Consider the following 9,557-nt stretch of genomic DNA (forward strand, 5'->3'; position numbering starts at 1 on the left):
GCCCCTGTGCAAGGAAGCCAGCAGAGAAGCGCTGTGCAGGGGACCACGGGGAACAGGCTGCGCGTCGCTGCTTCGACACGAGCTCAGCTCTCCCTGACTCTCAGCACATCTGTACGAGTACAGCAAAACGTGGATGGGCAGAAACTACCTGAGGGATAAAACAGAGTCTGTGAGGCCAGGCTTGCCATGTCCTGACCTGGCTGAGAATTGTTGTGGCTGACTCTCAAGCTTCATCCCTCATCCCTGCGCTGGGATATATGGCAGCAAATAGTTAAGAGTTAGCACAACGCATTGCATGCTGGCTTTCATTGCTGCTAATGAAAGCCAGCAAGAGGAGATACAGAGATGAAAAATGTTTAATATTCCTTAAGGCGGTCAGGGTTAGAACTTTAGTCATTTGTCTGCTCATATTTTCATGTTATGATGCGATGCAGCTGGCATATTTTTCCTAATAATGAACTTCACTAGACATGCTAACACTTCCACTTAGCACTATTTCTGACCAAGCTGGCAGAATGAATCGCCAGAGATATTTTTAAGGTTATTAAAAAACTATAAATGGGTTTTTGTCCTTACCACACAGCTCAATGTGCTAAATTCCCTCCTCCGTTGGACTAATTAGCTACGCCGTGTCTCCTAAAGATGCTGCAATATGTTTCAAAAACACACATAGCAAGAACATCAGCCATTGATTTGAGTTGTAATTTGCACAAAACATAATTTGTATTTTGATATAACAGTCAGTTTACTCTTTTAAATGTCCAGAGGCCTTTTCTTTATGGTCTGGTGTATTTTTTGAGCCTTACAATACACAGTAAGAAGCAGTCACCAAAAGTAACCCCTGCACATGCTTAAGCAGCATGGACGTCTGAGGGAGAGTGGCCCATAGTTACAGATTATTTTAATACATTGAAGCTTATGGTTTTGATGCAGCTTTTAGGGGGCTGCAAGCCTGAGAGTAGGAAGTGTCAGTGCGTCCAGAAGTGACCTGGAGGTGACAGGTTGTTTCTTCTAGCTGTTACTTCGCACTTACGTGCCCTTCTCCATCACGTTTGTGACGAGTCGCTCCCTGCCATCGCGGTCTCTAACAGATCACATCATACACGATGCGGATAGCGGGCTGACCTGGTCTGGGTCAACGTGTGGCAACAGGCCAGCGAGGGACCACCAGCCCCGCGCTGGCTGGGACATTGCCCAGATACGTTCTTCAGGGCTTCACATGTGATTCCAAAGACATGAGAGCAGCTGCACGTGTATTGGGAAAGCAGGAACCGTGTCCCTGGTTCACCCCAACAAATCTCAGACTCTTTGTCATTGCAGTGCCGAAAATTACTCGCACTGTTACTGGAGGTTCCATCTAGTCAGTGAAGGAAGGTGGGCACCTACAAAGGTGAATTCAGTCTTAGGCAAAGCGTCTTCTGGAGGTGCTGCTCCCCGCCTGACTACAGGGAGCTCGCGGAGCAGCAAGGCTGTACCAGGGATGGGATGGGATGAATTCAGGTTAGATGCGAAGCAGGGCTCCAACCGCCTCCCGTCTCTAATGCTCTCTTCAGGACAGTAGCTTCAGAAGGACCAAGAGGCAACAGCCAGCACACAGACGGGGAGGTAAACGCGTGCCGTTGCTGAAAGTGCTGTTTCTCACGTTCTGCCTGCCCACAGACAGTGCCCGAGGAGCTGCAGAACGGAGGCGGCTTCGGGTACGTGGTGGCCTTCCGCCCCTTCGGCACCGTCAGCTGGATGCAGACCGTCGTGGCCTCCCCGGACGCCGCCAGATACGTCTTCCGCAACGAGACCTTGCCGCCCTTCTCTCCCTACGAAGTTAAAGTCGGGGTGTACAACAACAAGGGGGAAGGGTCCTTCAGCCCCGTGACGGTCGTCTACTCGGCAGAGGAAGGTAGAACCAGGAGCCCACCCCACCGCCTCGCCCTCCTCCCGGCCGCTGGACGCGGAGGGGGTTGACCGGGTCTGAAAGCGTTTAGTATCCACCTTGACATATCCTTTGATACCTAATCCTTGCTCTGATTTTTAATAAATGGCGAGCCATGATTAATTCTTTTGATAGTCATTAAAATAACATTAATTGTAATGAAATCTTTTGATATTAATGGAAAAGTAATATATAATCTGGAAAGAATTCCGCTGAGATTTAATATGAATTAATGTCCACTGATTAGAAAATGTTCCCTCTTGTCCTAATTACAGTACATGGTATCCTGGGTTGAGTTTAGTAATGACATTTTATTATTTCTTAGGTAGAGGAGCGGTGCCGTCTGGCACAGGTGGACAGGCCATCATTTTGAAATGTGAAAGTTTGTTTTGGTCACATGCTTCTTTTCTCGTGCAATGAAGAAAATAAATCCCTTGAAGGCTGGGACTAATTGAACATAAAGTTGAAAACTCTTAATTTTATTTTTAACTCCTCTACCCAGAGCCGACGAGAGCCCCAACCACTGTTTTGGCCAGAAGTCTTTCTGCTTCAGATGTTGAAGTTTCTTGGGCTCCCCCTTGGGAGAACCAGCACAAAGGAAGAATACAGGGATATGAGGTATGGAAACACAACGCAGCATCCTTTCAGTACTAAGCCTTGAGGAGACACGGAGATAACGTCAGGGTAGTCGTTGCGGTGCTGCTCTTGCCTGCCGTGGGGCAGGTGGGTTCCCGCAGCGTATTTGCTTCCTTTCATCTCTTCAGTACACAGAGATTTCTCTCACGCCGTAAAGAATTACACATTTTTCTGTGTGTGATCTGGCTGAAAATAGAGAGCAGAGCTTGCTGGGGGAAACCTGCGTGCATGCACTTCCATGGCCAAGCAGCGTCTGAGGTCCTGGGGAGGGAGCGCTGCAGCCAGGCTGGCTTCTAGCAGGGAACAAGAAGGGATTGTCACGGTGCAGGATCTGTCCCTGTGGCACTTGCACTTTGGGCAGAAGTGCCAGAGTTAGCGCTGGAAATGACCGGGTGCTGCCAGCCCGTAGCTGGAGGTAGACACGTACCTGCTCTGCTTCTCAGGTCAGATGTTGGAGACACGACGAAAAGGAAGAAAACGCAAAAAGGATTCGAACAGTTGGCAATCAAACGTCTACAAAAGTCAGCAACCTGAGAGGCAACGCGCTGTATCACTTGGCAGTCAGGGCGTACAACACGGCTGGGACCGGACCCTCCAGTGCCGCGGTCAATGTCACAACCAAAAAACCACGTGAGTGTTTGTGAGGACGCGGGGCTCTTGCCTGGGAGGGTTTTTGCCAGTGCTCCCCTCTCTCGTTTTCAAGCTTTCTTGAGTCTGAAGGAGCTGTCAGACTTTCTTTGCCAGGTTTTTGTGCGGAAGACTTACCAGCTTTTTTTTTTTCTTTTTTGTGAGGCTCTTCCCCATGTTAAGTAAGCAGAGCATGCAAAACTGAAATCACAGCTGTGCAGGAAAATTAAATATTTATCTCATTGTTCAAGAGGGCTTTTTTCTTCTGGTCTCAGGCATGTTGAGCAACTGACTGAATCCTTTTTTCATTTAGAACACTGTGTTGTGTCGCACCTCCTGTGACCTTGAGGACACAGATCACTGGAACAGCTCATTAGCTTTCCAGAGTAATAGGGCTCTGGGCACGCTCAGTTATGGTGGTAGAAGCCTCCCTGGTACTGGGAGGGATCCAGCTGGGAAACGGTGCTCCTTAGTAATACAGTGCTGTGTATATTTTGGTATAGCACCAAGTCAGCCCCCCGGGAACATCATATGGAATTCATCCGACTCCAAGATCATACTGAACTGGGACCAAGTGAAAGCGCTGGACAACGAGTCAGAAGTGAGAGGCTACAAAGTGAGTATTTTGTCAGCACAGGCAGCTGGACAGCACTGCCCTGCACCACCTCCCTCACCACCCCCTGGTCCTGCAGTGGAGCCTCACTACGCTTCAGCTGTCGCTGGGTTCTGGGCTATAGGGAATATTCCCATGAATCCACTGTCAAGTTGGGGTTTACAGTAAGACCAGACGAGGTGTTTTACATGGTACTTGCATGGTTTTCCAGGTTAAAACTGGAGCATTCCTCCAGAAACAGAGGCCATACCTGTGTAGAGTGAGCACGTTCTGCTGGCTACTCACCCTCACCCCAGCGATGCTCGCCCCAGCAAGCAACCGTGCGGGTCTCGGCCCACAGACCTTCACCTGCTCCTTCCCTCTGAAGCTCCCACCTGCAGGACTGCTCTCCTGCCTTTGGTGGAAACCTTCCAAAGGCTGTAGCTGACTCCTTAATTGCAGACAAATAAAATGCTTTTTTAATAGCTCCCATTTTCTTCAGAAAGCAAAGCCAAAAGGAAAAGAAAGAGAATCCTCATTAGTAGCAGTTTTAATAGGGTATAATTTAACTAGAGAGAAATCTTGGGAAGAATTCAGCTCTATCACCTTACACAAGGGTTTAATTTGGCCCAAAGAAGACATCGGTGTGCAATTGCCAGCCGTTGCCTTGAGGGTTGAGTTGTGCAAACGTTTCCCACCAAAGCTTGAAACGATGAAGAACCTGGACATGCTTTGTATTTTGTTCACAATCTGGAATGCCAGCAGCGTCAGCTTTATGAGCCTGTGCCAGCTCTCCTGAATCTCTGCACTAACTTTTAAGTATCTTTGGTGCACTGTATTGGATTATCGAAAATAAGTAATTCCTCGGGGTTTTTAGTCAAAACCTCAGATGAACCTCAGCAGTTTGGACCAACTTTTCACTACGTGTTTTAGGTTTGAAATGCAAATGAAGAAGTCAGTTGAAAGGGGGTGAGAAAGACTCGTCCCCCTGAAAAATCAAGCTCCATCTAGTAGGTTTCTAAAAAGTCCTCTTTTAACTTACTGTTAGGATAACAGAGCCAGATTTCTTTCCTGAAGTGCAGCAAAACGTTGCCCATCTTTTTTTTTTTTTCTCCTGGAAATCTTATGTAAATCAGAAGAATTCCCAGATCTTAGAAAGTAATTTGAAAAAGCCAGTTATTCTGGGAAGCTGTTCATGGCACTGCATCAAATACCCCAACTCAGTTTCCTGAAGAAACATAGTAAGAAGTTTTGACCTCTCTACCTAAGCCTTGGGACTTATTTTAGCTTGATCAAGCTAAAGATTTCGCTGAGGGGCTCTGCCACGTACCGAGGCCTCATGTGGTGCTGCCCATCGTCATCGCCCCCCTCCCAGTGTCAACTCCCCGCCTGGGCTCTGTCACTGCGGTGCTGGTGTGGGTCCCCAGCACAAACCCCTGCGGGGGTTTGAACGGCCCCTCCGTGACCAGACCGTGTCTCTGAGCATCAGAGGCAGGAAAAGAGCAGCAGCAAATCTGGACGCCCTTAGGGCAATGGGCGTCTCTGCCGTTTCTGCCTCCTCTTCTCTCTCCCCTTTGCTGCAGGTTTTGTACAGGTGGAACAGGCAGAGCAGCACGTCCGTAATAGAAACGAATAAAACCTCGGTGGAGCTCTCCCTCCCGTTCGACGAGGACTACATCATAGAGATAAAGCCGTTCAGCGACGGGGGCGATGGCAGCAGCAGCGAACAAATCCGAATTCCAAAGATATCAAGTAAGGACGGGAGGAACTGGGGTCTGTGCCTGCTCCTCCGGCCACTGAGAGCCGGCGTCCCCAGCCCCTCTCCTCACCCGCTGGCGGGACAGACCTGCTTCACCCCAGTCACCGTTCGCTTCTACAAACGGGGACGAACCAGAGCCTTGACGCTGAGCAGGGGCGGGCTGTAGGTCTGGCCGTCTCCCAGGCAGGGAGCTGAAACCCAGACTTACCTGGGACCACGAGTCATTCCAGCCCACGTATCTGATTTCATCGTGAGTCAAGATTAAACCATAAGAAACACCATCATAAGTAGTTATATTTGTATTTAAGATTTCTAGACACTTCCCACTCTCTTACTTCCATACTCGTATATATGTTGAATATATTGTTCCGCTGCAATTCACTGTAACAAAATACCAAATGCAGTGTTCAGAGGCTTTTAAATTTATAAGGCTACTGTATAGCCGTATTCCATTGTGTGTTGGATGCATAAATATTTATTTAGGGAAATGAGGTTGTGTAGAAGAACAAGCAGAAAAGAGAGTATTTTATTACACAACATTGCTTTTGCAAAATCTCCATGTCCCATCTTCCATTAATAATGCCACAGTTTATAAGCTGCATTAAATCAGGAGCCTCTGCAATGCAGGAATATGGCATTAAAATTACAGCAATGTAAAAAACTCTGGGTGAGATCAGAATTATCTCCACCATGGTTGTACACTGTGGCTATATAAACCATACAGAGGAATTTAATCAGCAGACACAGGAGAGCAAAGGAGAGCAGGAACACATGCCGGTTCCGATCGGGCTGAACGCAGCGGGCCGCAGAGCGGGTGTGCAGCTCCGCCAGGATGTGGATCATGCCAGGCTGGTGCCATGAGTAACAGCTTGACTATAGTACAAGTGTAGAAAAAATAAAATAATAAGTAAAAGGGCCAGGACGTAATAGAATTGTGAAAGTAGCCTCAACGCAACAGCGGCAGGATTTCAAGTTAAACCAAAAATCCAGTTAGAGAGGTGAAACCCAGTAAACAGGAGGTTATTGAAGCAGGAGGAGGGGACCTTCTCAGGAGCCACATTGCCTTCTGCCACCACCGTGCTTCATGGGAGGAAAGAATTAAAATCGGAGCGGGGAGAGGTCTGGGTTAACGAAGGCTGCCCTCCTCACCGTTCGCTTATTTTCTCCCCCTCTCTCCTTTTCTCAGATGCGTACGCAAGAGGATCTGGCTCTTCGACCTCCAACGCCTGTACACTCTCAGCCATCAGCACAATAATGATATCGCTCACAGCTCGGTCCAGTTTATGACAAAAATTACATAAAGGACTTCTTGTTTATAATATAAGCAACATTTAGCTAGTTGTTTTGAAGACACCCAGTACTAAGTAATATTGTGGTTTGAGTACATCTTACTACTGGAAAAATGTTTATGCTTCTTTAGGAATGGCATTATACAGTACTTCCTCAAAGCAAATATAGCTTTGTCTGAAGTTTCCTTGGAAACTCTGCAATGCACTGAAAACATCTGTAATATGATGTTACCAAAGCAGTTTACATATGTCCTTATATGCATATTTTTTATTATATATTTAGTGTTTTATAGAATTTTTTAAAGTTAACATATGATGTAGATATTAATTTTTCCTCTGCTATAAAATGCTATGGACGACATTATCATGAAAATATTGTTTGGAATTTTTTCCTTTATGATGGAGAGTTCAAAGTTGTTCTTAGTAAATTGGCTGCAACTTTACTGTACAGTTTTACAAGGCTACGGAAGGCAGAACTGTTCCAGATCCGGTTCGTAATGCGGCTGTATTTAAATGGCAGTTACGATGATTCTTGTGTTAAATCAAGTGCTTATAACACACAAGATGTTATATTTTATTCAGATGTCTAAGCAAGACAAACTCGAAATACTCAGTAAGAACACTAAGCTTGAAAAAATACAGGAATTTTGGTTGTTTGTGGACTACAGGACATGTAGCTAATATTCTGGCATCATGCAGCAAGGGTCCATTTTTACTGTCTTGAAATAGCTTTGTCTTTATCACAATTAGCATTAAATTGGGAAGGAATGAAGATACTGCAAAGATGCAATCTCTGCCTCTAGTGACAAAAAGGGACAGGTGCCCGAAGGAGCGAGCGAACGACGCGGTTCTCGCCTTCGGGTGTAAACCCGGCTAAATCCACCTCGCTTCGGGGGATTTTATTCCAAGAAAATTAGAATGCTCTGAGGCGTAAAGCTGCCCTGGGTTTCTTGTCCGAATACGCGCTTGCTTTCCACGTGCGCTGGAACAGAACTCATCATCCTTTGTAACTCCGCTGTATAGAAAACGCTTAGGAAGTCTGGTCCGAACCGAGAGCATCAGAGGAGCTGTGCCGTGCTTCGGGGAGCAGCCGGGGCTCCCACGGAGGGGCAGGTTGTCCGCGGGGAGGTGGGGTCTCCCGGTGGTTCTCTGCTAGGAAGCCTGCGCTTCTTTAGAAACTCTTCATAGACGCCTGAAGGCAAAATAGAGTCACGCCGGAAAACGACAATATCCACAGCAAAATAATTCTTCTTAAGAGAAGGACTGTTTGTTACTACGGGGTAATTTTGTAAGTTCACTCAGATGGGATAACACTAGTAAAAGGCAACGGAATTTTCTATAAAATTTTCAAGTTTAAATGCGCTGCAGTGGTTTATTATTACTTTTTTTTTTTCTGATAGCTTGAATTTGCCTGTAACTTGTCTTTTTTGCTTACAAAATAATACAGTTAACTTTTAGACCTTCTAAATATATTTATTCAGTAACTCATAATCAGGATTCCACTTGTGTACAAGTCAGGGGTGTTGACCAGAGAAATATTGTCAGTATTTCAAGCTGTGTTCCTTTCTTAGTTTGATATGGTTACTTCTATGTAAAAAAAAAAAAAAAAAAAAAAAAAGAAAAACAAAAAAAACCACAAAACCAAGAAAAATGGAACAAAAAAAAGAAGCTTCTGTAGTTTTCTCCCCAGTGTAAATGATATTTATCAGTGATCTAGCAGATGTAATCTTTTTTTAAAGGTATTGGTAATAAATATTCTGTCATTTGTAAAGATACCTGTCTTCTAGGAGCATTTTTCCTCCACGTTTCATTCTACCCAGTGACAAATTTCACCATGGCAATAGGCAGCGCCTGCTGAGATTGTCACTGATGTGAAGATACAAAAGAAGGGTTGGTTTAAGTCAAAACTTTGTGGAGGCAGAAAAAAAAAAGATCTATTTATACATCGCTGGTCTAATTCTGCTTCCAAAACTGACAAAAAAATAAATCTGTGTGCATGAATTTGGGCTGATAATGTCTATTTATGTGGAATCATGACTTTTCCAAGCTCGTGTGGGCTGGCGCTGTCAGAGCGGAGCCTCTACAGCTGGGGAAGCTCAGACTGAAAAAGAAAGGGAAAAACCAACCGAAAAGACCAAACTGGCATTCCCCCTCCTCACGACCGTCTCTCTGACCGCGGCCGTCACAGCCGTCCGGGAGCGGGTGGGCAGCAGCAGCTCCACGCAGGAGCCGCGGGCAGCGCAGGAGAGCGGAGCATCGCTGACCCTGCGCCCAGAGCAAACCCCCCTCCGGGTACAGCACCGCTTCGCTGGTTATCCTTGTGGATCTCTGAGGATTTAGGGGAGCGCTGCTTGAAATCGCTAAATCCACCAAACCTGCGTTTCTAATTCTGATTTGTAGGGGTGGCAGCGCAGGAGTCGTCTGATTGTGCTGTGTGGTTCAAAGGACCAATATTGAGCTTTGCAGTCAATGAAGCTTGAAAACAAAATGGCCCGGTAACACAATTCAGTTTTTAAAAAGCAAATTTAAAATTGCTGTCTCTAGAGGGGAGCCAGGGGCACGCTCCTGAAGCTGCTCTCACGGAGGCAGCGGGGAAAAGCTGCAGCAGGAGGAACGCACGGGGTTTGTAGCTGGGTTTAAAGAAAAAAAAAAAGTCAGAATAAATACTTCTCTGCACTCCGGGCACAAAACTCATAACCCTGATCTAGGAGTTTGGCGATAGATGGC

At 46.3% G+C, this 9,557-nt stretch overlaps 1 protein-coding gene across 7 annotated transcripts in view; it reads left to right on the top strand.

Moving 5' to 3' along the window:
* The window catches only part of CNTN4 (contactin 4), a 349,563-nt gene extending 340,960 nt beyond the window's left edge, over positions 1 to 8,603 (top strand). For all 7 annotated transcript variants that reach the window (XM_029995893.2, XM_029995899.2, XM_029995894.1 and 4 more), the window contains 6 exons: positions 1,660 to 1,894; positions 2,430 to 2,545; positions 3,007 to 3,193; positions 3,694 to 3,806; positions 5,366 to 5,534; positions 6,728 to 8,603. In XM_029995893.2, the coding sequence (XP_029851753.1) occupies positions 1,660 to 1,894; positions 2,430 to 2,545; positions 3,007 to 3,193; positions 3,694 to 3,806; positions 5,366 to 5,534; positions 6,728 to 6,828 (921 nt within the window). In that variant the 3' untranslated portion in view covers positions 6,829 to 8,603. The remainder of the gene's footprint in view (positions 1 to 1,659; positions 1,895 to 2,429; positions 2,546 to 3,006; positions 3,194 to 3,693; positions 3,807 to 5,365; positions 5,535 to 6,727) is intronic.
* Positions 8,604 to 9,557: the final 954 nt, after the last annotated feature.

Source organism: Aquila chrysaetos, chromosome 20 (genome assembly GCF_900496995.4).
Source record: "Aquila chrysaetos chrysaetos chromosome 20, bAquChr1.4, whole genome shotgun sequence".
NCBI classification, from domain to species: domain Eukaryota; kingdom Metazoa; phylum Chordata; class Aves; order Accipitriformes; family Accipitridae; genus Aquila; species Aquila chrysaetos.